Raw genomic sequence first — 27,498 nt, forward strand, 5'->3', positions numbered from 1 at the left:
CTTGTAATAACCTATGAAAGAGGAAAAGTGTTAGCTGCTCAGTAGTGTCTGACTCTTTGCAACTCCCATGGAGACAGCCTGCCAGGCTCCTCTGTCCACAGAATTCTCCAGGCAAGAATACTGGAGTGGGTAGCCATTGCCTTCTCCAGGGGATCTTCCTGACCCAGGGATTGAACCCGGGTCTCCTGCATTGCAGACAGATTCTTTACCATCTTAGTCACCAGAGAAGGCTGTAATAAACTATAATGGAAAAGAATCTGAAAAAAGAACACACATATATATATATACATGCGTAGTTGCTTCAGTCACATTGGACTCTGTGCAACTCTATGGACTGCAGCCTGCAAGATATCTGAATCATTTTCTGTATACTTGAAACTAAGAAAACATTGTAAATTAACTATACTTCAATAAAAAAACATAGCCTTGTAAAATACTATTTATATTTACTATTGCCAATGGTGAAAAAGATATTAACATCACAGCTCACTAGAAAATGCAGCTTAACACACAGCACACATTCAAAACACAGTTATGTGAAAGCTAATTCTGTCTACTCCATCACTCCAAGTCAAATTTCCCGAAAGGAATTCTTACAGTTCTCTAATAGGTCTTTATTCCAAGCAAGCTCACCTTTCTAGTTAGCTCTTGTGCAGAATTTATAACGCTTTGTAGGATACATCCTATGAGCAATTTCAATGTGCTTTAGTGGGAGTGATATATAATCTCCTGAAAATTCACCCCTTAAATAAGTCCTAATGGGCTCAGAGAACAGCAGTAGCTTAAGTGGATCTATTAAAAAAAGGTTGAGTGGGTCAGTGATTGGGATAGAGATACCATTTCAACTCTCCCTTCAGTTACTGATCAAAATACACTGACAATCAGTCTAGTTTGGCCATTAAACACACACACACACTCCTCTATATAATTCACTTGTGGAATCAACGCTTGCTTTTTTCCATTGATCTGAATCATAGATTATACGACAAAGGGAAGGTGCCAGGCCATTTTCATTGCCTCCCTTAGAATCAGTCAGGGTTTTCTGCAGAGCACAGAGCAGCTTCATCTCCTCGCATAGGGAAATTAATTAGTACAGAGAACAAGGAGACATTTCTGTCAGCATTCTCAGAGAAGAAGACCTCTGTGTAATTTTCAAGAAATGTGCTCCAATTCACTGTTTTAGATTTAACTTTCAGCAGACCGAATAGCCTCTATCAGTCTTTAGCGACTGACTGCTGGGGCAGCCATATTCTAATCTCGTGTGGTGCCACCCCTTAGGTGCCAGATCTCTGACAATCTGTCCATCTTCTCCAGGACTGAGTTTCCTCAGGTGTGAGGTGAGAGGGCTAAAGATCTTTTCAGGTGGAAAGGTCTATGAGTTGTGATTTAGAACTATGATCACAGCATCTGGAAGAAAACAAAGAAATCCTAGAGCCTATTTTGAGAAAAACAATTTTTCTTCACAAAACCCAAACTTGTCATCATTTAAAGTAAAAAGGATAGAACACAGAAACAATCCATTGTATACAGCTGGTGTGGAAATGCTGGGAGAGCAAGTGAGGTGATGAACCTTCCCACATTTCTTCCCAAAGTCTCAGGCTGCAGGCAGGCAGTTGTGGTTCACCATCCTACAGACCGAGCTCCATGCGTCCAGTTAAGGGTGGCATTTTAGACTTGCTCTGCAAGCCTTTAGAGAATCCACATGTATGGACTTTTTTTTTTTTCCTTCAAATTTACAGAATCATTTTTATTTTTGCAGAGCTACAATAAACTGGAAAGCCATCAAATACTGAATGAAATTGTTCATTGGATAAAAAAAAAACAACTTGCTACCAGACTCTCAGATCATTGTGATTGAACAGAAGTCTGGAAAGGCAGGTTTAAAATTAACAATAACTCGCTATTCTAAACTCAGCAAGGACAGGGGTGGACTGCATTCCAGCAGAAAGGAGCTCATATTAAATTCAACATTAAACAAGTCAACCAAGGAACTTAATAGGAGGGTTTTTTTTTTTTCTACACCTGCGGTTAAATATTCTAATATTTTGATGTTTGTCAACAGCATCCTTTTGCGGGTATGACTGTTACCTTGATTTTTTTTCTTTCTGTTTATTTCGAAGTTGACATTTTACAAGTTACTTAGGAACTGTTGAACCATGAAACTATATTTCATTGTCAAAAATGCTGAATGGTGAAATAATAACTAGCTTTCAGTGTGCCTCTTTATTTTATAATCTAGTTGAGCTACTAAATTTAGATGTGAACTAAGAGACTGTTTCTTCTGGGAAATAAGTTATTCCCCCCATTGCCTACAAGTTTATGAATGTTTGAATGTAAATATATGAATATATGAATGATTTAAGAACATAAACATATCACCACTCGTAATCATGTGCATTTTACTTGAACCACAATGTGGGTTTGGAATAGGTTTGTGAATAGAGCTTGTTTTCATGTAAATGGGATCAAGCGGTACCACTGGTTAGCTATTCAAGGAATCAGACAATGCCACCCTTGCTGGAAATGCTTCAGTAAGAATTTAATCCATGTACCTAATATTTGAACTCCAACTCTTGCTTCATATTCCTGTGGCCTAATCCAGATCTCATTGACTGACAATGACTCGAGGATGGTGTGAGACTTAACGTCATCTATTTATGTGTGGCACCTATTTCTGGCACCGACTATTTCAGGTTTCATCTTAGAGGTAGTGACTGAAGAGAGCTTTCTTTTCCTCCTGTGACATTCTTCAAAAAAAAAAAAAAAAAAAAGCAGCCTGGTCTGCCTGCCTGCCTGTCCCTAGAAGCAGCATCTGTGTAATAACTCTGACAGAGAAACATCAACCCTACAAGACATAAAGAACTCCTGGAGTCCTGGGCTTCCCTGCTATAGGCACAACATGTATATTATGAACATCACTGTACTTTTTAAGTTTCTAAACAGCGTACCCATCTCTGTGAGTATGAATACAGACCACTTCCAAAGCATTTCTTTTGGAAATAATATCAGCAACACAGTGAGAGCAGCTTAATGTTTCACATCTACAAATGGGAAATTATAAACAGCCTGACATTCTAGCACTGACGACACCAGGAGGGAAAAAAACAATTCATGCATAGAGAAAAAACATTTATAAAATGAAACTTGGTGTATTTGGTTCATCTGAATACATAAATTCTCAATAGTTACTAGCTGTGTGTATATGTATATGGTACGTGTATGTATGTATGTACATATTACACCATATTATTATGTTATGTATTTGGAATGAAAGCCTTAACTGAATATGCATTATGTATGTTGGTTGTACAAGATCCTGTTGTTGGCTAGGGGAAAAAAGACTATTTTTCAAACATGTTGTATGGCTATTTTTAACCTGAGAACATTAATCAGAAAAGAGCTTGAATCTTACTTCCTCTGCTTGTCTCTCTGGTACAAATAGGATGACATGGTGTGAGTGTCATAACACAAGGTATGACAAAGCCAGGCTGTTTTGATATTTGTGCAAAGGACACATTTAACTTGAAATCTCTTGGCCAGAACTGACTTTCCCCACATAATCAGAGCCCATCAGTGGGCGACCCTCGTCTAAATCTCCAAGAAGATCCTGCCCTCCTTCCCTCTCTCCGCTGCTCTCTGATCTGACTTTCATACTTAATCTGATCTAATCCTGCCAGCATTATCTTCATCTGTGCAATGAAACCTGGAGGATCCTTTCTCATATTTGGTGAGGAAAGGCATTTACTAAATTACTTGCTCAAATCATATGGTGAGCTTTTAGCTCCTTATTTTTGATTAGATGAGGGCTGTAATATTGAGACACAATATCAATGATTAGTTAGAAATCCGGTTCTCCCTTTTTCTGGAAAAAGGCTTTCTGAAATTGGGTGCAGAGAGACTAAAATGGCCATGAAAAACTCAACCAAGAATAGAAGAAAATATTTAATTTTCACTGAGAAGTTTTTTTCTGGAGAAAACAGAAAACAAATCTAATTTCAGGGACTTAGGCAGAAAGTTTACCCACTAAAAATCTTATTAAATTAAATAATAATAATTTTAAATAAAGACTTCCTGGAGATTACATTCCATTCATTCAACTCTCATATAAGGAAAATCTTCTCTAGGTTATGGATCTTGTGTTTGGGTTTATCAATAGAAGAGAACTCCTTTAGAATCAGAACTTGTGTCTTCAAATTCATAGTGTCATTTTAAAAATCATTAAAAAACTACAAATAAGATCTTACTCTTAACAGGAAAAATGCTTATGAAGTGTCATGTTTCTCATATGCTGAAATAATTATTCAACACATGAAGAAAATACATAAGATTAGTTGAAATCATTATTAAGGTTTGATACATATTTATCCTGTAACTTAGGGATGAGACTTTCATTAACAATAAGTAGATTGGGCTAAAAGGGAAGACAAAATATCTAATGTAAATTATTTTTAAAAGGCAAGCATCTGACAGAGATTTTACTATTATTATTTGCATAACAATAAAATGGAATTTTATAATTCTTGTTTTAAGTATATTTAAATATCATAATTGAAGACATTGGAAATACTAGATAGCAAATATACATTTTAAGAAAAGCTATTTCCCTAAAGATATTCTACAGATATGTTTATATGCTGGAGTGTATATGTGTGCACACACACATACATCTATATATTCCCTTATATCAATAGTCAGATCTCTCCTAAGAAGTAAGCTAATTGAGCTGTTTGTGTTGATAAACTCCTTTTTCTCCAGACTATTCCTCCCCGAGCCATAATTATTTGCAATTTGCCTAAGTCGTCCATTTACTGATACGTCAAGCATGAAACAGAGGCAATTCCAGAAAATGGAAATGCTTCTCAAAATCAATCTTTGGGAAATAATGTGGTAGAAGTTACTGTGTGATAGAAGACTACCTTATAACTGTCACATGGAGATGAATATTAATTTGTGGAGGTTAAGGCGGCTTTGTGCCTCATTTGTTGACTCTGCTTCACCGTCAGCAGAGCAGCACAGCCCAATTACTCCAGCAAAGCTATTTTTTTTCTAACAGTTTTATGATTTTTATGTACTTACCAGTCAGCACACATAACAATGTCAAAATGTCCTTCCAGTTGAGAGACATCTGTCTCATTATCCCATCGTAAAACGCTTGAGAAGAAAAAGATTTTAAAAATTATACTTAGGGTTTTTTTAAAAAAACTTTTGATTTTGAGCTATTAACATTATTTTTGTGGCACTTGAAATTATTTAAAAGGTATATACAAATTATTTCAAAAGGCACAATAACAAAGAAAACTAGGGATGTAACTGTCTGTTTCATATTATATTTAGTCTTCAAATCTAGGAGAGGAAGAATTCTCCATTCAAATACAATAGTTAGGTTTTTGCTAGTTCTTATAGGCTTGTGTAGACATACTAGGGAAAAATATCTTGACCAGCATCATTAGAATGAGTCCAGACTCTTAACATCAATGAAAGTACATAATGAAATCACAGTGCTCCCCATCTGTTGGAATACAAACTTATACACAATAAATGATTTACATGGTTAAAAATCCTCCTTGCAAGGCAGAGGACACAGATTCGATCCCTGGTCCAGGAAGATTCCACAAGCTGTGGGGCAACTAAGCCCGTGCACCACAACTACTGAAGCTCGCAAGCCTAGAGCCCGTGGTTTGCATCAAGAGAAGCCACTGAAATGAGAAGCCTGTGAACTGCAACTAAGGCAGCCCTGCTTGCCGCAACCAGAGAAAGCCCACACAAAAACGAAGACCCAGCACAGCCAAAATAAGTAAGTAAATATAAAATAAATGATGTGAAACTTAGTGCTTGGCATATCAGCTGCATTTCTTATTGATGAATACTTTGGCAAAGTGGGAGAAAAGAATACCAACTTTCCTTTGGGAGTTCTCAGTTTTCAGGCATATTTTAAAATTCACCTTTCCAGACTTTTAGCCTCTAAAAGAAGAAGAGGTTTTAAACCTCACGTAATAACAATAATTAACAACATGTATTTGAATTCTAGTTATTCTTATGATGCCAACCAGAGATGTTGTTACTCTCAATTAATAACTGTGATGATTAGCATTTTATCATATTAAAGTATTTAATGACTCCTCTTCCCACCTCATCAACTGTGATTTGCAGTATTACTTTTCAAAGTGAAATTCTGCTCCTATTATCTATTTTGATTATTATTTAAAACTAAACTGAGTGAGCATAGCCTACTCTGTCAAGTTATATTTGCTTATCTTGGTGGGTTCTTTATTTCTTCTAGATCGTCTCTTGTTTGGATATAGAAATAAGTCTTATTTTAGTAAGTTCTCAAGTTCTTTTCAAATACTAATACATTAATATACATCTATGCTGGTAACTTTTTGAAGGTAGAAAGATTAACCGCATCACCATGAAAATACCTGTACAGACTGAACATCAGTTATTCATTCACTCATTTGGCTCATCCTTAGTGGGTACCTACTGTGTGGCAGGCCCTTATGTGCCACAAGCCATGCTTCACAGAGGCAGCCTTGGCTATATAAACCTGTATGTCAGATGCTGTGCCCTGTGAGTTATGTAAGCATACAGACTCAGAGCTCCACGGAGGGTTTTCCAGAAGAAGCAGGTAACCTCTTTGTTCACAGGTCCTGTGACACATGGACGAGCTTTATAAATTCACTGTAGTGTTGTACATGCCCAGGCCTATTGGAGAGCTGAGAAATGGAGGAAACCAGGAAACCCTTAAGATATTAAAGCTGTTTCATTTCTAGGTTGATTCCTCAAAGACCCCACACACCTGGGGAGAATGGGAAGCAACCAACATCACCTTTTCTAGAAACACTAGGCTTCCAAGTGCAGCTGAGACTCAGGCTCAGTGGGAGAGTGAGCCCTCATCAGAGACCTGAGAGTCTTTGAGAGTTTCCACATGAACAAGACAATTTAAAATATAGACAGACCTTTTCAGATCATAAAAGTAACATCTCCATTACATATATTTGGGGAAAAAAAAGAAAAGTATTAAAATTACTCATCATCTTACCATTCTTACCATCATCTTACCATGAACCATCATTTAGAAGATCCTTCTAATATATGTGTAATGACTAATGCACCAGAACAGAAACTGCAGGAAATGCTGTGGTGAGATTGGATATTGGATTCCTGAGGTGCTTCAGCCCCTCAGTTTGACAAAGACCAACCAGAGAGACAGGGATCTAAACAGCAATGGGTTGTGGGTTGGTACAGCAGAGATAACGAACTGTGATTCTAAAAGAAATGGAAATTCTCAGCTTGGCCACATGGACCACAACACATTTCCTAAAGGCATTTTCTCCCATTTTTCTTGAAGTGTATGGCTATGCTGTCCCCATAACTGTAAGCAAGTAACAGAGAGGGAGAGGAGTATGGACAGAGTCCAGTTTTGACATGACAGACGTGGTGGTGGTGGTTTAGTTGCTAAGTCGTGTCCAACTCTTACAATCCCATGGACTGTAGCCTGCCAGGCTCCTCTGTCCCTGGGATTTCCCAGGTAAGAATACTGGAGTGGATTGCCATTTCCTTTTCCAGGGCTCTTCCTGACCCAGGGATCGAACCCACGCCCCCTGCATTGCTGGTGGATTCTTTACCAACAGAGCCACCAGGGAAGCCCATGACAGACATACCGAAGTTTAAACAGTGGTTCCTTCCTTTACCAGCTGTGTGACGTGGGCACTTATTTCACTTCCCTGAGTTTGTTGTCTTATCTGTAAAATGGAGATAACAATGGCCACCTTCTTGAACAATGTAAGGGCACCATTCACACTGTATTCTGAGTCCTATTGGTCACGCAGCAAACAATGAAACTGGTGCCTCTGGGAGTAGTGGACTCGAGTGGCTTCTATGTGGGAAGGCTAGAGATGATAGACTTCAATATCCAAGGAGCTGGTCCTTCCAACTCCTCTCCTCTGATGGTCTTGCCCTCCCTCTCCTCTGACACTCAGGTGACAGTCATGTACACTAGAGCAGTGCTTTAGCTGTGAGGCAGGACCAGATTTTTTGTTATTGTTTATAGCCAATCTGTTGCAGACCATTACTTTTATAAAATACAATAACAAATGAATAGACAAATGAGATTTTAAAAAGGCAAAGACATTCTGAATACAAGTCCACTGATCATAGGCTTGGATGGCACAACAGTGTTTCTAAACATTTCCTTCCATTTCTGAACTTACCTCCTTGCAGCTCAGTTATAGTTTGCAAACTGATACCAGTCTTTGGCCTCCTCATTAAGTAGCCTGGCTCTCAGGTCTTTTCTTTACCGATAACTGCAACACTGAACTACTCTCCAGCAGCCCCACTTTTCACAGTTCACCTCTTCTAGTAGGGACTGTGATTCAAACTATTCTTCAATCTTCAGTTCTGTTCAGTCACTCAGTTGTGTCCAACTCTTTGCGGCCTCATGAACCGCAGCACACCAGGCCTCCCTGTCCATCACCAACTCCCAGAGTTTACCCAAACTCATGTCCATTGAGTCAGTGATGCCATCCAGTCATCTCATCCTCTGTCGTCCCCTTTTCCTCCTGCCCTCAATGTTTCCCAGCATCAGGGTCTTTTCAAATGAGTCAGTTCTTCGCATCAGGTGGCCAAAGTATTGGAGTTTCAGCTTCAACATCAGTCCTTCCAATGAACACCCAGGACTGATCTGCTTTAGGATGGACTGGTTGGATCTCCTTGCAGTCCAAGGGACTCTCAAGAGTCTTCTCCAACACAACAGTTCAAAAGCATCAATTCTTCAGCGCTCACCTTTCTTTATAGTCCAACTCTCACATCCATACATGACCACTGGAAAAACCATAGCCTTGACTAGACGGACCTTCATTGACAAAGTAATGTCTCTGCTTTTTAATATGCTGTCTAGGTTGGTCATAACTTTCCTTCCAAGGAGTAAGCGTCTTTTAATTTCATGGCTGCAATCACCATCTGCAGTGATTTTGGAGCCCCCCCAAAATAAAGTCAGCCACTGTTTCCACTGTTTCCCCATCTATTTGCCATGAAGTGATGGGACTGGATGCCATGATCTTAGTTTTCTGAATGTTGAGCGTTAAGCCAACCTTTTCACTCTCCTCTTTCACTTTCATCAAGGGGCTCTTTAGTTCTTCTTCACTTTCTGCCGTAAGGGTGGTGTAATCTGCATATCTGAGGTTATTGATATTTCTCCCAGCAATCTTGATTCTAGCTTGTGCTTCTTCCAGCCCAGCATTTCTCATGATGTACTCTGCATATAAGTTAAATAAGCAGGGTGACAATATACAGCCTTGATGTACTCCTTTTCCTACTTGGAACCAGTCTGTTGTTCCATGTCCAGTTCTAACTGTTGCTTCCTGACTTGCATACAGGTTTCTCAAGAGGCAGGTCAGGTGGTCTGATATTCCCATCTCTTTCAGAATTTTCCACAGTTTATTGTGATCCACACAGTCTTCAATCTTACTGGACTACAATCTGCTGATCTTCTTACTCTGTCACTGGTCCTTTTCCTTCATGTTTATCTTCCCTACTTGCCCAGCCAGGCCCTGTAACCATCTTAACTACTCCCTGGTGCACACCCTTTGCTATCTCATCCCTTTCTTACATTCTCATATTTGTTAAATCCAGCTCTCCACTTGCTCCAAGACTGCATCTGTGCAGCTGAATGTGGTTGGAGAAACACACAAGCATCCTGACTGGCTTTGCTTTAAATTCATGACCATGGAGATTTCCCTGGTGGTCCAGTAGGTAAGACTCTGCCTTCCAATGCAGGGTGTACAGGTTCAATCCCTGGTTGGGAAGCTAAGGTCCCACATGGCTTGTGGCCAAAAAACCAAAAAACATAAAAGATACACATCAAAAAAAAAAATTGTGACCATGAACTACAAGCGGATTCTTTATGTTTGGCAGTTGTTTTTTCATTTCCCTTCTCCATTTACTCTCCCAGTCTTCTATCTCATTATTTTGCACCAACTTCACTCTTTTCAAAATTCTAACACTTCTTCCTTTATCCTTACTTTCAGCTGATGACCTTGCTTCCTACTTTACTGTCAAAATTGCAGCAATCAGATGAGAACTTCCACAAACTCCCACCATCACACTTATATTCCTAGCAGCATCTGCACCTGTACCATTCCCATTAGCTCCAGACTCATATATCCAACTTCCTATTTTAATATTGCCACTTGGGTGTCTAATAGACATCTCAAACTCAGTATCTCCAATAGTGAATTCCTCATCATCTTTTCCCAAATTCATAGCATTCACTGTCTTTCTCATCTTGTTAATTCTCAGGCCAAAAATCTTGACTGTATCCTTGACTTTTACTTTTTTTACGCCCCATGTTGAATATGCCAGGAAATGCGGTTAGTTCCACTTTTGAAATATGTCAAAATCCAACTTTTCTCTATTTCCACTGCTCCCATCCTGGTCTAAACTACCATCTTCTCTAATCTGAATTACTGTATAGTCTCCTAATTGGTTTTCCTGCTATAATCCTACATTTCCTGCTCAAGGGAGCAGCCAGAGAGATCCTTTTAAAATGGATATGCAATCATGAGCCTTCTCTATTTACTACCTTATAATGGCTTCTCTCTTTACACAGAGTAAAAGCCACAGTCTTTACATTGAACTATAAGACCCTATGCAATCTAGGTACCATTCTGACCTCAGCTCCTATTACTCTCTCCCTTACTCCCTTTGCTCTAGCAACACCAATCTCTTTATGATTTCTTGAATACACTAGGGATATACTTCTCCCTTAGGGCCTTTAAATTGTCTGCTTCCTCAGCGTGATGCTTTTCTTCCAGACATCCCTAGGGCTTGTTCCCTTACCTCCTTCCAGTCTTTGCTTGAATGTCTTACCCTCTCAGAGTGGCTTACACTGATCATTCTACTTAAAGCTGTAATCATCTACTGCAGCATTCCTGAACCCCCTTAACCTGCTCTTCATTTCTTTTAACAGCAATTATTATCCTTTAATACACTATATAACTAAACCATTAATTTTTAAAATTCTTTTTCTCCAGTAGAAGATAAGCATCCTAGGGAAAGAGATTTCTAAAATCTGTTTTGTACCATGATGTATTTTTCACTGCCTAGAACAGTCTGTGACACATAACAGCTGCTCAGTAAACATGCCATTTGAATGAACTGTGTATGAATATACCTAGCAGAGTATCTGGCACATAGAAGGCACTCAAGAAACAGAGGTTCCTATGTTAAATTGTTCTTTGAATAGAACGTGTAGATTAGGTAGACATGGAGTCCACTTAAAACGCTTTCTCAGGATTTCTACTTTAGGTAATGATGGAGTTACAAGCACCTTGTTTACCCTACTGCCCAAAACAACTAAAAACGTATATATATAAATATAATAGTTTTATATTTTATAATATATAAAATAATAGTTTTATTTATTTAAAATATATAAATAATAGTTTTCAAGACACTAAGAGTCAGCAACAAATGATGGTGATCCTTGAGCAAGGGGGAAAAATAAAATGAGCCCTACCATTGCCCCATTCTACTGCCTTGAGAGAGTTTCCAGGCCACAGTACAAGGAGGCTACCCTGAGCTGGAACTAGGTGGATTCTCTGAGCTAAGAAGATGGTGCTGAGAATCTGAGGAAACCAAGACAGTCATCGTTTCTAGTATTGAGTACCAGATAGGAGAGTGCTGCTCAGAGAGACCGGCTATGGACAGTCCCCCTGAGAAGTATTCTGCAGAGTCCTGAGTGGAGCATGTGTATGAGGAAACTACTTGAGGTTGGAAAAGAACCACCTGAGAAGATTGGAGGGCACTGGCCATTGCTCACACAGGGCCAGGAATTGCAGCTGTTCTCACCAGCCAGACTACAGAGCCTCATAATCCACTGGGCACTGAGTAGAGTTCTCAGATGGATTGTGTCTCAGCAGTGGAGAATAACTAGCTCTAGACTAAATGCTGCTTTGGTTCTGCCGAATAAATCTTAAAAGTGATGCTCAAAAGGATCAAATTATTTCAAAATAATGTAACTGTGTCCCAGAACCAAACAGAATCATTTATAGAAATATAAAAACATTCAGATACTAAAAAGGTAAAATTCAAAATACTTGGTATGCAATCAAAGATTACCAGACATGCAGAAAAGTCAAATAATAAACCCATAATGAGGAGGAAAATTGAATAATTGAACTTGACACAGATGTTAGAATTCACAAAGGTATTAAACTAGGTATCACAATGATATTTACTGTATTAAAAAGGTAAGTAGAGACACAAAGGATACTTTGAAAAAACTTCTAATGAGGAAGACTACAATGTCTGAGAAGAGAATACGTTGGATGGAATTCAAAGCAAATTAGACATTGCAGGAGAAAAAACTTAGTGAACTTGAAGACAAAGCAATGGATACTATCCAAAATGGAAATATAAAGAGAAAAAAAATAGAAATAAAACAAAAGAATATCAGCAAGTGAGCTGTGAAGCAAATTTGTGTCCTAATATATGTGTTATTGGAGTCCCCAAAGGACAAAAGAGGGGGAGACAGAAAAAAATATCTGAAGAAATAATGGCTAAAATATTTTCAAATTTAATAAAAACTATTAACCCACAGATCAAGAAATTTCAACAAACTCCAAGCACAAGAAACATAATGAAAACTACAAGGCGTACAGTAAATCCAATCAAATTGTCTGAAAACAGTGATAAACAGAAAATCTGAAAAGCGCCCAGAGGAAAAGACACATTATTCAAAGAAAGATATGGATGATAGTATATTTCTTTTGAGGAATATGCAAGTCAGGAGACAGTGGAGTGACATCTTTAAAGTACTAAAAGGGAAAAAGGATGCCAACCTTTTGTATGACCAACCTATTGCATGGCCAGCTACAATATATTTTTTTAAAGGTGAAATAGATGTTTTCAGACATACAAAAGCTGCAAGAATTAATCACCAGCAGATCTGTACTACAAAAAGTGTAAATAGTCTTTTAGGTAGAAGAAAAATCAATACCAGATGAAAACGTGGATCTACAGAAAGGAAGGATGAGAACTATAAATTATAACTATGTGAGTAAATATATGATTCTTTTCTTATTATTTAACTGTCTTAAAAATATAGATGGGGAAACAGTGGAAACAGTGTCAGACTTTATTTTTTGGGGCTCCAAAATCACTGCTGATGGTGATTGCAGCCATGAAATTAAAAGACGCTTACTCCTTGGAAGGAAGGTTATGGCCAACCTAGATAGCATATTTAAAAGCAGAGACATTACTTTGCCAACAAAAGTCCGTTTAGTCAAGGCTATGGTTTTTCCAGTGGTCATGTATGGATGTGAGAGTTGGACGGTGAAGAAAGCTGAGCGCCGAAGAATTGATGCTTTTGAACTGTGGTGTTGGAGAAGACTCTTGAGAGTCCCTTGGACTGCAAGGAGATCCAATCAATCCATCCTAAAAGAGATCAATCCTGGGTGTTCATTGGAAGGTCTGATGTTGAAGCTGAAACTCCAATACTTTGGGCACCTCATGCGAAGGGTTGACTCATTGGAAAAGACCCTAATGCTGGGTAGGATTGGGGGCGGGAGGAGAAGGGGACGATAGAGGATGAGATGGTTGGATGGCATCACCGACTCGATGGACATGGGTTTGGGTAGACTCCGGGAGTTGGTGATGGACAGAGAGGCCTGGCGTGCTGCAGTTCATGGGGTCGTAAAGAGTCGGACACGACTGAGCGACTGAACTGAACTGAAAAATATAGTTTACTGGTTAAACAAATAAGTATTGTGGGGTTTATAACATATGAATAAATAAAATAGAGAATAATAATAGTATAAGACTGGGAAGGGAGTAATAACAGTATACTTTTATAAAGTTTTTATAGTATAGATGAAGTGGTATGTCATTTAAGGATAGATTGTGGTAGGTTAAAGGTATATACTAGAAAACCTAAAGCAACCACCAAAATAACTATATCATATATACATCATGATCAAGTCAGGTTGATCAAGTGAGAGAATGAAAGAAAGTTGGCTTCATATTTTAAAATTAATCAATATAATTCATCATATATACGAACTAGAAAAATGTGATAATTTCAATAATTGCAGAAAATCCACTGACAAAGTTGAATATCTATTTCTGATGAAAAATTCTCAGCAACCAAAGAAAAGAAGGAAACTTTCTTAACCTGAAGAAGATTATCCATGAAAAATCTGTAGCTAGCATCATATCACATTTGGGCTTCCCCAGGGGCTCAGCAGTAAAAAATCTGCCTACAATGTAGGAGATGCTGGTTCAGTCCCTGGGTTGGGAAGATTCCCTGGAGAAAAAAATGGCAACCCACTCCAGTATCCTTGCCTTGGAAATCCCATGGACAGAGGAGCCTGGTGAGCTACAGTCTGTGGGGCCACAAAAGAGTCACCCATGACTAAGCAAACAATCAACCAACAACCAACATCATACTTAATGGTGAAAGACTAGATGCTTTCTACCTAACATCAGCAACATGAAAATGATGTTTTCTCTCACTATTCAATATTGCACTAGAGATTCTAGCCAGTGCAATAAGGCAAGGCAAAAAAGGCATCAAGAGTGGAAAGGAAGAAGTAAAATAGTCTTTATTAGTGGGCAATATGATTGTCTATGTAGACTATTCAATGAGATAGACAGAAAAGTAAGTAGAAGTAGTAAGTGAGTTTAACACAATTATGGGATACAAGATCAATATACAAAATTTAATTGTATTTATACAAACAACAAAAATTGGAAATTTGAATTTCAAATTCCATACCATTTACAATAATATTTAAAAAACTATACCATTTATAATAGCATTAAATATGAAGTAGTATTTCAGTGGACAAAGGGGGTATTTTCAACAAATAGTGCTTTAATAATTAGATATCCATATTTAAAAACCTTAAATCCATATCTCACATCATATGGATGTGAAATGGGTCAATTTAAAATGGATCAGAAGCCTAAATGTTAAACCTAAAATTATAAACCTCGTAGACGAAAATACTAGAGAAAATCTTTGTAACCTTAGCTTAAGAAAAGATTTCTTAGATATGATACAAGATGCATGATCCATAAAAGAAAACATTGGTAAATTAGACTTTATTAAAATTAAAAATTTCTGCACTTTGAAAGATGCCAGGAGGAGAATAGAAAGACAAGCTACAGGCTGGGAGGAAATATATTTTTGCAAATCATATCTTTGATAAAGAGCTTATATCCAGAACATATAAAGAACTCTGGGTGTGTTAACAATAAGAAAACAAGCAACCCAATTTTTTTTAAAAAACGAGTAAGGCATTTGAGTAGATACTTCACCAAATAAGATATGTAAGTGGCAAATAAGCACATGAAAAGATACCCAACAACATTAATCATTAGGGAAATTCAAATTAAAACCCTAGTGAGACTATCACTATATACGTATTAGAAGGGCTATAATTTAAAAGATTGACTACGCTGAGAGGTGATGACAATGTGAAAAAATGGAACTCTCTGACACCACTGAGGGGAATATAAAATACAACCACTCTGGAAAACAGTTTGGCAGCTTCCTTTAAAAGTTAAATCTATGCCTGTCTAAGATCTAGCTGTTCCAGTTCTAGGTATTTATGCTAGAGAAGTGAAAGGATATACCCATGCAAAACACATATCCATCTAACCATATGCGTACACAAGTGTTCATAACAGGTTTACTTGTAACAGCCCCAGACTGGCAACAACTCAAAGTTCATCAGTGGGTGAAAGGATAAAAAAAAATTGAGGTATAGCCATACAGTGGGAGACTACTCAGAAATAAAGTGGAAAGAACTACTGATACACGCAACAACACAGGTGATCTTAAAATAATTTTGCTGACTGAAAGGACACTGAGGGAAAAAGCACAAACTGAATGATCTCATTTATTTAAAACTTTAGAAAATATAAACTAATACATAATAAAAGAAAGCAAATCAGTGGTTTCCTGGAGAGGGAGGGAACTTCAAGGGTCAGAAAGGAGGGGGTGATAAGACATGATCAGTATTTCAATTATGGTGATGGTTTCAGGGGTGTATACAAATTTCAAAACTTGTAAAAGTATACATACAGTTTATTGGATTTCAATTTTACCACAATGAAACAGTTAAAAATTTAAAAAGAAATGCTTTCTGAAAGACAGCAGGGTGTATATACATACATATAACTAGGTCCCTTGCCTATATGAGCTTACAATCTAAGGTATAACAATCATAGGTAAAGACATGTAAAGATGGTTTTATCAAACACCCCAATCATGTCAATGCGTTATTTGTAATTGATACTAAAGTAAAATGTATGTGTCTCCATTTTATTTCATCATAATATCAAAATTTTCTGTTTGAAATGAATTACAAAGCAAAGGACCATTTTACAGATTAAACAGAAAATCAATAATCATTACAGGACACATGCTTTAACAATCTTAATATTTATAAGCATGTCAAACCTGTTGAGTTTAACAGTATAGTACAAAAGAAAGAATACTGGGCTTCATAGCTCGGAAGCTCTGAGTTCAAATACTAGCTCCCTCACAAGCCAGTCAGGCTGAGAGATGCTCTGAATATCACTGCCCTCAAATATAAACAAAGAGACAGTAATAGTAGCATTCCATGATGATAATGAATTGAATGAGATAGAGTAATACAAGTGTATTATGGGTGCTCAATAAATATTAGTTTCCCTTCCCTTACTCTTGCACTAACTTTTGTCTTTTCATTCTGGCTTTGAGGTTGGAGTTTCAGCCTGAAATGCAGAGCCAAGTCAATTTCTAATATGACTCTCACCCTGTGATCTAAAATTCACACTGAAAAAAATTTCTCAATAGATGACCTTACTGAGAGCCTGAGATTAGCTGATACCATCTTTTCCCTCTTCATATTTTCCTCTTCTTTCTCTTTTCTCTCTCCTCTTGTCACAAAGGAAGTAGGGTCACTCATCCTTTCAAAGGGAATCCACTCCCAGCCTGTGTGCAGGATAAAATCACTCCTTCCTCTTTCCTCTAAGTGCAGAGGTTTGCAAACTTGGGTGTATAGCAGAATCCTCAGAAAGTCTGTTAAAATACAGATTGCTGGGTTTCAATCCCAGAGTTTCTGACTCAGTATGTCTGGGGTGAAACAAACTGAGATGCTTGAGAATCTGCATTTCAAACAAATTTCCAAGTGATGCTGAGGCTGCTGGTCTGGGGGCTTTACTTTGAGAAGTACTACTCTAGGTCCTTGTTCCATCCAATGCGAGGCCCCATCACACTCGTTTCTCCTTCCTCAGCTGTTGTGGTGTGCCTACCAACATGCCCACCTCTCCCAGCAACTCTGCTTCCCTCTAGTCCACATCCTACTTTTCTTTCCCTTTGCCATCAACATTTTGCAGGAATAGCCTATTCTCACTACTTCACCTGCCCTGGCAATACGACCTTTCTCACAACAGTCACTGGAACTGCTCTTCAATTTGCTTGACCTCCAGCAATCTTCAGCAGCTGACACTGCTGATCACCCTCTCCTCGAAATTCTCTCCTGGACTTGCTTCCCACCTTGCACGGTCCCACCCTGAACCAGCCTTCTTGTCTCTAGTCCTTCCTCAGTATCCCTTCCAGGCACCCCATTACTCTGCTCCTGAAACATAGTCATTTCCTAAGGTTGTGTCCTTGGCCATCTTCTCTTCTGATTCTCCAGTTTCCATAGTTTTGCTCTTATCTCTTGATTTTGATCTCCAAATCCTCTAGCACAACATCTTCCTGAGATTTGAACCTTTATTCTTCACCATGTGCTACTTACTGTCACAAAGCAAATACATATTTATGTTCTACAACCACCTCCAATGTAGCATGTTTCATACAGCTGTCTATGACTACTCTTCTAGTTTATTTCCCACTCCCAGTAGCTTCTCTAGAAGGGGTTCCCTATATCTTCAGCATTTTCCATTCTCATTCAGGTCTGGACTACCTCTTTTCCTTTCTCTGGAATCACCAAGAAGCCTTTGAAAGAGAAATAAACAAACAGAAAACTCTTTTTACTGTAAAATAAAACACCGAGAGAGAAAACCATGAAATAAATACATGCCTTAACTAATTATTATGTGTCAAGTACCCCTGTAACCACCAGTCAAATCAACAAATAGAACCTTGCTCCACACCTCACAAGTCCGTTTAGATGCTATGTTCCATTCACCTCCCCCTCTGCCCCAATGCAATGACTTCTGAAATGTTCTGTTGGCCTCTTCCCATTCATCACACCAGGTAACTACATTTGCCTGGACATATCTTTCCTACTTCTATGCCTTTGACTGTGTCCTCCCTGCTTTTCATACCTAGAATGCCCTCTGTAGCTGTTTTTCTTCACTTGCATTTCATTTGCTAAACCTAAGCCCAACCACCACCTCCTTTATAAAAAGCTTTCTCAGATGCCCTCACCTTGAGTTTGCTGCTTGTGTCTTAATACTTAAACAGAGTGACTGTCCCAATGAGAGAGCAGGCTTTGTCTTATATCTTGATGACTAGAAAGTGTTTACCTCTCATCTGCCTATCTTGAGCTTCCTAAGGCAGAAACCTCACTTTACTCATCTTTGTAACCCCTAATGAGCCCATCACAGTGCCTTATGTGTAGCAGATGCTAAATTACACTAGATTCCATTGAAATTAATAACACAAGTTGTACTAGTCATAATCATAGAACCAGAGATATTTGAAATGGAAAATATGATTAATAAAACTATCAATGTATCTTTCATTCTGAAATCTCAAAACAGTTTACCAGTCCTCCTTAACCAGTGTAGAATACACTGGTCACCAACATAGGGGGTTCCTGATTGCATGCTCAGTTGCTTCAGTCGTATCTGACTCTGCGACCCTAGGGACTGTGGCCCACCAGGCTCCTCTGTCCCTGGGATTTCCCAGGCAAGAATATTGGAGGAAGTTGCCATTTCCTCTTTCAGGGGATCTTTTTGACTCAGGAATGGGACCCTAGTCTTTTGTACTTCCTGCATTGGCAGGCAAGTTCTTTAACACTAGCACCACCTGGGAAGCCCAATAGGCAGTTCAAACATTAGGCAAATCTTCTGGACTCTGAAGTAAGTTTTTTGTCCATTTAATTGCAAACAAAAACACAGAGCAAGAGGATGAGATCAGCTTTAAGGTCAGTCTAGAAACATAGAAGTGATAACCTGGAGCAGCAGGTCTCAAACTTTAGTATCAGAATCATCTGTAGAGCTTACAGTGATTTAAGAAAAATAATTTGATTATCTCTATACATGCTGAAAACGCATCAGCTAAAGCTCCATATGGATTTATGACAAAATCTTTTAAAAACAGGAATCAATAGAAAATGCCTTATGAAGATAAAAATATCATTTCTTTTTAAACTCATAGGTTAATGCACATTTAATGGTGAAACACTAGAGGATTCCCAACAAAGTTAGACTCAAACATATTATTTAATATCATTCTGGGATTTTTTTAATCAAATAAAATTATACAAGAGAAGAAAAAAAAAGATACAAGAATCAGAAAGAAGTAAAAAGTCTCATCATTTGCAAATGATGTGATTGTTTATTTGGAAAATTTAAGAGACTAGGTTGACAAGGTATTAGAAGTAATAACTCATTGAAGTGACTAAACATTTGCTAGACAAAACCCTATAGCTTTCTCTATATACACACATACAAATAAAATAATAGTTAGAAAATATAACGAAAGAAAAGATCTCATTTATAAAAGAAACAAAAAAAGGTAGTTTCTAAAAATAAACTTAGAAATGAAACATTTTAAATGCTAGTGAAACACCTAAAAAGCTTAAAAAGAAAACTACCTGTTCTTGAATAGAAGATTCAGAGTCATAAGACAGCATCTTAGTAAATTAATTTATATATATATTTTCAGTCAAAATGAAAATACCACCATAATACAAATACCAACATGATTTTAGAATATTCTAGGAAGAAGGAATAATGGCAAGAGACTAGTTTTTATAGATATGAAAATATATTACAAACTTTAGTAATTTACACAGTTTGATAAGGTTGTATGAATAGACAAAGTCCACTTCTGAAAATTTGCTCTGTATATATTTGTTGTTGCTCAGTCGCTCAGTTGTGTCCAATTCTTTGCGACCCCATGGACTGCAGCACGTCAGGCTTCCCTGTCCTTCACCATTTCCTGGAGTTTGCTCAAACTCATGGCCATTGAGTCAGTGATGCCATTTAACCATCTCATCCTCTGTCGTCCCCTTCTCCTCCCACCTTCAATCTTTCCCAGCATTAGGGTCTTTTCTAATGAGTTGGCTCTTTGCATCAGGTGGCCAAATTATTGGAGTATTAGCTTCAGTATCAGTCCTTCCAATGAATATTCACGGTTGATTTCCTTTAGGATTGACGGTCCTTGTATTCCAAAGGACTCTCAAGAGTCTTCACCAACACCACAGTTCAAAAACATCAATCTCTGGCGCTCAGCCTCCTTTATAGTCCAACTCTCACATCCATACATGACTACTGGAAAAACTATAGCTTTCACTATGTGGATCTTTGTCAGCAAAGTAATGTCTCTGCTTTTTAATATGCCATCTAGGTTTGTCATAACTTTTCTTCCAAGGAGCAAGCATCTTTTAACTTTGGGGCTGCAGTCACTGTCCACAGTAACTTTGGAACCCAAGGAAATAAGTCTGTCACTGTTTCCATTGTTTCCCCATTTATTTGCTATGAAGTGATGGGACCAATGCCATGATCTTAGTTTTTTGAATGTTGAATTTTAAGCCAGCTTTTTCACTCTCCTCTTTCACCTTCATCAAGAGGCTCTTTAGTTCCTCTTCTCTTTCTGCCATTAGGGTGTTTCATTTGAGAGTGTTTCATTTTCATTTCATGAGTAACTAAAAAAAAAACACCACGATGGAGAAAAATATCCTAATACTGATTGCCTCATTTTAAACCAATTGAGCACACAGAAAAACGAGGTTCAGGGAGCTTTGCCTTAATAGCAGAGATATGAAAAGAGTGCTTTCTGAAGCTCTGGAGTGTGACACTGCTGTACACATACACACACATAGCCTTTTCCTGCTTTTCCAAGAATAAGTCAACAAATCTGAGATTTGTGACCCTGACCCAAATATCATCTGCATATCTGAAGTTATTGATATTTCTCCCAGAAATCTTGATTCCAGCTTGTGCGTCATCCAGCCCAGCATTTCGCATGATGTTCTCTGCATAGAAGTTAAATAAGCAGGGTGACAATATACAGTCTTCATATACTCCTTTCCCAATTTGGAACCAGTCTATTGTTCCATGTCTGGTTCTAACTGTTGTTTCTTGACCTGGATACAGGTTTCTCAAGAGGCAGGTAAGGTGGTCTCATATTCCCATCTCTTGAATTTTCCACAGTTTGTTGTGATCCACACAGTCAAAGGATTTGGCATAGTCAATAAAACAGAAGTAGATGTTTTTCTGGAACTTTCTTGCTTTTTCAATGATCCAACGGATGTTGGCAATTTGATCTCTGGTTCCTCTGCCTTTTCTAAATCCAGCTTGAACATCTGGAAGTTCACAGTTCATGTACTGTTGAAGCCTGGCTTGGAGAATTTTGAGCATTATTTTACTACCATGTGAGATGAGTGCAATTGTGTGGTAGTTTGAGCATTCTTTGGCATTGCCTTTCTTTGGAATTGGAATGAAAACTGACCTTTTCCAGTCCTGTGGCCACTGCTGAGTTTTCCAAATTTGCTGGCATATTGAGTGCAGCACTTTCACAGCAACATCTTTTAGGATTTGAAATAACTCAACTGGAATTCCATCACCTCCAATAGCTTTGTTCGTAGTGATGCTTCCTAAGGTCCACTTGACTTAGCACTCAAGGATGTCTGGCTCTAGGTGAGTGATCACACCATCATGATTATCTGGGTCATTAACATCTTTTTGTATAGTTCTTTTGTGTATTCTTGCCACCTCTTCTTAATATCTTCTGCTTCTGTTAGGACCATACCATCTCTGTCCTTTATTGTGCCCATCTTTGCATGAAATGTAGATATATACTTACTTGCAAATGTAGTTTATGTACAGATACATTTTACTGCAACATTGTTTATAGTAGCAAAATACAGACAATAAATCATATCCATTATTAAAGCAAAAATAAATTATTTTTTAGAAAATGGATTCTGATCTGACCATTCTCAAAAAACATTTAAAGATTCCCTCTTGTCCATTTTAAAGTGAGGAACTCCTTTTAAAACTAAGACATTTTAATTGATACGTAAGTTATATAATATAAATTTCTATGAAGGAGTGATTTTTCTCTTAAAACTAGAAGACATTTTCTCAGAAGATGTAGTAGTCTTACAGCACATCTGGCTATCAACATAGAACTTGGCCAATTTTTGGAAGTGAGATTTTGACCTTGGTAAAAAGTTGGGATTGGCAGATCTAAATAGTGAACACAAGTTGTTCTAGAAGAAAAGGCCTTAATTTTTAATGTGCTGCAGTTCAAGAGGATTCCTAAAAATATCATGTCTCTCAAATTTGAAATCTGGTTCATTTTAATACAAAAAGGAGAAAAGTGAAAGTCGCTGAGTTGTGTCCGATTCTTTGTGACCCCATGGACTATACAGCTCATGGAATTCTCCAGGCCAGAATCCTGGAGTGGGTAGCCTTTCCCTTCTCCAGAGGATCTTCCCAACCCAGGAATCAAACCAGGGTCTCCTGCATTGCAGGTGGATTCTTTACCAACTGTGCTACTGGGGAAGCCCACAAAAATCTCACATACGTACCAAAAAAAAAGCCCACAAAAAGGAGAACTCTACCAAAATATCAAAACTAGGTAACATTCACTCTGTGGGAGCTTATTTGTTCAGTATAAAAGGGATATATAAGCCCTTCTATAATGTGTTAAGCAAATAAAATGTGTTAGTAATAGGAAGTACCCTTAGTACTTCCATTTTCCCATATCCAAGATAGCAACAGATGGAAACAGGACTGTGCCACCTCTATAATTCTCAGCAGTTCTGGAGATTCTGTTACCGTAATTCTAGCAAAACTCACTAACAGGTATGTTTTATCAGAAAATTTCTTAAAGAGAGCCTTCAGCTTCCTTATCTCAGTTACCTTCTTCTAACCATCCTCTCCAACCTGACAAAGGACAGATAAACGCCTACTCACAGTGTCAGTTTGTCTACAGATGCTGCCTGTGCACACCTGAGAAGAAGCCTATCCTGAAATGAAAGTCAGCTATCTGATACACAGACGATGTCTCAATCTCTAGAGCTTGACTTTCTTCTACTAAAAATTGCTTGGTTCCATAATCTTTACAGATTCATGCCTTACCCTGTTTTTCATTTATCATGTCATTTATTTTATCTTTCAAAGTGTGCTCCAAATACAAACTTTAAAACCTTTCACGTAATAGGGATAAAGTGTACTAATTGCTTCAGGGAATATAAAAACATATTAAGCAGAGTCCTTGCCTTTGAGTTCTTCCCAGAATGTGAACTCCAAGGAGGCATGGACTTTCTCAGTTTCATTCATCACTACATCTCTAGCAACTGAGAACAGTAGTTGACAGAGAGAAGGTGATCAAAAGAATTACCAAAAAATAAATGAACCAATGTACATGAAAATAGACAATACACTTTGAATAATGAGAGAATATGCCATGTTTGGCCACCTGATGCGAAGAGCTGACTCATTTGAAAAGACCCTGATGCTGGGAAAGATTGAAGGCAGAAGGAGAAGGGGACGACAAAGGATGAGATGGTTGGATGGCATCACCGACTCAATGGACATGAGTTTGAGTAAACTCCAGGAGTTGGTGATGGACAGGGAGGCCTGGCATGCTGCAGTCCATGGGGTCACAAAGAGTCAGACATGACTGAGCAACTGAACTGATGGGGGACGATTCTAAGGCCAATAGATGTTAAAAGAAGGCAAAGGTTAGGGCAAGCTGACGTAGTCTGAGAAAGCAGGGGGAAGTGGTAATTAAGTTGAGACCCCATGGACTGTAGCCCACCAGGCTCCTCTGTCCATGGAATTCTCCAGGCAAGAATACTGGAATGGACAGCCAACCATTCCCTTCTCCAGGGGATCTTCCTGACCCAGGGATAGAACTTGGGTCTCCTGCACTGCAGGCGGATTCTTTACCAACTGAGCCACCAGGGAAGCCCAGAAGAAAGGATTTAGATGGATAAGTAAAAGGGGAACAAGACTGGTAAAGATCAGAGATGGGGAAAACCAAATGTGCTAGAGCAGAGTGAGGAGGCTTGGGTGACCCAAGGAGAGGATGTATGTTGGGGAACAGTGAAAGCTACATTGAATGAAGAGAGTGAGGAAAGTGAGAGAAGACTGCAGAAGGCCTGGAAAAGGCAGCAATTTCATCCCACTTGTTTGGAATTTATATTCTTAAACCATTTTTCACATCCTGAATTTAATCTCTCAAGCAAAATGAACCTCGAGAATATATAGATCTTAAAAAGTAGCAGGGCAATGGAGCCAATAGCCAATCCTGGGGGCCCACATAAAGGTAAAATTTGGGTTAGAAAAGTCTTAAAAGTTATTATGAATTCCACAGTTTACTAAAATTAATGGTTTATCAAAGAATAATAAAAAAGTCACAGGTCTAAATTCACTAGCAATTTTCACACAAAGATAAACTCTCTTCTTAAGTAGAAAGTTACTTTTAATATCACAGCAGGGTATATTTAATCAGTTTTTAAAATATTGTAACTTAATTACTATTAACTGGAGAATGACGCCATTCACTAATTCTGGAACACCTAGAAATATGCAGACATCAGAAGTTCTGAATGGTTCTTTATTAGACAGTCACAGTTTTGAAGACAGCTTCAGATAAACCTAACAATTGAGAAGCTGTAAATATCCTTGCTCTTTCACCAAACTCTAGCTATATTTAGTGGCATGACTTTCTTTGCTCAACAGTTATTTGCTATAACTTTGTATTTATGTTCTCACAGGCAGAGTACGTTGGGCATATTAGTTAAATTGATAGATGGCTGCATGGATGGACCAGTGAATGAACCATCAAATGACTATATTCAGATCTTTGAGAGGCAATGGCTATATCCTTCACAATGTGCATCCTAGATCTTTTAGCCAGGCCTAAAGCTTCCAGGCTTTTGCAAACACATCTTTCCAATTGAGCAATCACACTTGTGAGCAACAAGCACACTCGGATTAAAATGGAACAGAGGGAGTAAGAGTTTGGAAGGCAAGAGCATTATTCTAGGCAAGGCTGCTGGTGGTTGTGTCAAGCTAATGATGCCTAAATATTGAGACCCCCCTCCCTCACACAGGCCCCTCCCCAGGCCCACAAGGAGCCCTAGTGATGGGTTCACATGGTCATTGCTTCTATACAATTTGCCAAAAATAGGTTTAATAGAATTCATCCTCCCAAAGAGGACCCTCAATGTAAGTTTCAGGCCCCACCCCACTTGGGTCTGCCCTGTAGGAAGAGGCTGGTCACAGAAGGAATGCTGGTTCCTGAGACAATTGGCAGGGCAGCGGGAACAGCAGCTTGGGGTGCCTGTCAAATTTGTGGGTCGCTTTATCGTTCTTTTTTTAAAAACACCAGTTCCTAGGTTCACGGTTCTCATATCACGATTTTCCTTTCTGCTTTTACATCTTCCTTGCAAATGAAGTCACAGGAGACATTCAGCTGTTACAAACTTCATGTCAAGCTTTGAAGTGCTTTTTAATAGCAGAAATATTTGGCTCACGTGTGGGCTTTATAGCTATGGTAAATACCTCTTAGCTATCTGTCGCTACTGTTATTCCACACCTCCAATTTGAAGAAGAAATTCTGCATATGCATTGAGGCACTAAAAAAGAATATTGAACTATATCTTAGCTCTTTTGTGAATGATTTCCTTTTATTTCGTCTCGCATGGAGCTAATGCTTTCATCACATTGTACTGGTTATGGGTGGGAAAGCAGTAGATACAGGGGGATGCTGAATATTGCATCATTGGTTGGCAGTTTCCTCTTAGCTTCTTGAAGGTTAAGTGGTCAAGTAGCTTCTTAATATGACATCAAGGCATTTCAAAGACTGACTCTTCACTTGTTTTCTGGCAAAGTGCTTTCGTAGACTTTGGACAAAATGCTTACAGTGGTTAAAAGAGAAGAAACTGACCACAATGAATATGAAATAAAGACAGAAAAAAAAATCTCCTCTTCTTGGATGTCCCTGTATGACTACTGACATAGAGACTAGACGTCCAGGTACATCTCAGAATAATATATTAGAACAGTATTTTTGAGAACACCAAATAGAAACAAAGGCATTTTGGATATAACCTGTGTTGAACAATAACATTTTGCTTCTTTATGTAACATCATTATTTTATGACGGGATATAGAAAATACTACTGCACTCCATAAGTTAAACACATGACATTTTTATTCCACCAAAATGCAACATTTTAGAATTCTAGATATGTTGATTAATTAGTGATTATTAACACCCAGTAAACAACATTATGTCTTGTAAAAACACAATCTCTCTTCACAGCATGATGCTGAAATCTATTATTCCCTGATTCCATATGCTGAAACACACTCAAATGGTCACAAATGACCTTAAGCATTAAATAAATGTAAATGAGGACAACACAGAAAATGTGCTTTTGATTGATAACTAAAAGACCAGGTTGAAAATCACGTCCAAAAATGAAGTCCTCCACAAAAGGGTATGGCAGTCTGCACTGTGAAATAAAAGCTGTCCTAAGAATGAAGAGTACCCAAGTAATAGAGCGCTGTTTTTCTGAACCTACTGGAAACAGAACTGGTTGTTCATTTATTTGAGAAACACAGAGGATACTGCCCCCATGCCGTCGGCCTACTGTGAACATTCTAATACCACATTTAAAAAAATAAATATGGGCACACTACACTCACCAGCTAATATAAGAGAAAAAAAAAGTTATTGCTACTCCATATCCTCATCCCATATGTTTTACGCTTTAGTTTTTAAGCATTGTTGCTGTTCACCTGGGCTTCCTAATGGCTCAGTGGTAAAGAATCTACCTGCCAGACAGGAGACTTGGGTTCAGTGCTTGGGTTGGGAAGATCCCCTGGAGGAGGAAATGGCAACCCTAGTATTAGCACTCTAGTATTGCCTGAGAAATCCCACAGAAAGAGGAGTCTGGTGGGCTCCAGTTCACGGGGTCGCAAACGAGTCAGACACAACTTAGCAACTAAATAGCAGCAGCAGCTGTTCACCCACCTTTTCTTTTTCCCCCAAGCTGAACTGAGTGGGGGGTGGGAAAGCATCCTCAAACAGAGAAAACTCAAAATGTCAAAGAATGACGAATTAATAGTAATTAAAGAATTACTTCAAACTTAGACTGTTCTCCCAATAATGTCTGTGGTTAAACACATAAAAGAAAAATGCACAGATACAGATATCTCTTGTGAAAACTACTAAATGGATATTCATTACTTGAGGGCAAAATTAAAATGTAGCATCATAGTAGCGTTGCTTTGGTTGAGGGTAAGCAT

General features: G+C 38.3%; 1 protein-coding gene across 3 annotated transcripts in view; it reads right to left on the reverse strand.

Annotated features, from left to right (window-relative positions):
• The window catches only part of CAMKMT (calmodulin-lysine N-methyltransferase), a 416,383-nt gene that overhangs the window by 20,471 nt on the left and 368,414 nt on the right, over positions 1–27,498 (reverse strand). For all 3 annotated transcript variants that reach the window (XM_081591947.1, XM_081591945.1, XM_081591946.1), the window contains one exon: positions 5,077–5,151. In XM_081591947.1, coding sequence (XP_081448073.1) covers positions 5,077–5,151 — 75 coding nt within the window. The remainder of the gene's footprint in view (positions 1–5,076; positions 5,152–27,498) is intronic.

Source organism: Giraffa tippelskirchi, chromosome 4 (assembly GCF_054371585.1).
Source record: "Giraffa tippelskirchi isolate mGirTip1 chromosome 4, T2T-mGirTip1v1.2.pri, whole genome shotgun sequence".
Lineage (NCBI taxonomy): Eukaryota > Metazoa > Chordata > Mammalia > Artiodactyla > Giraffidae > Giraffa > Giraffa tippelskirchi.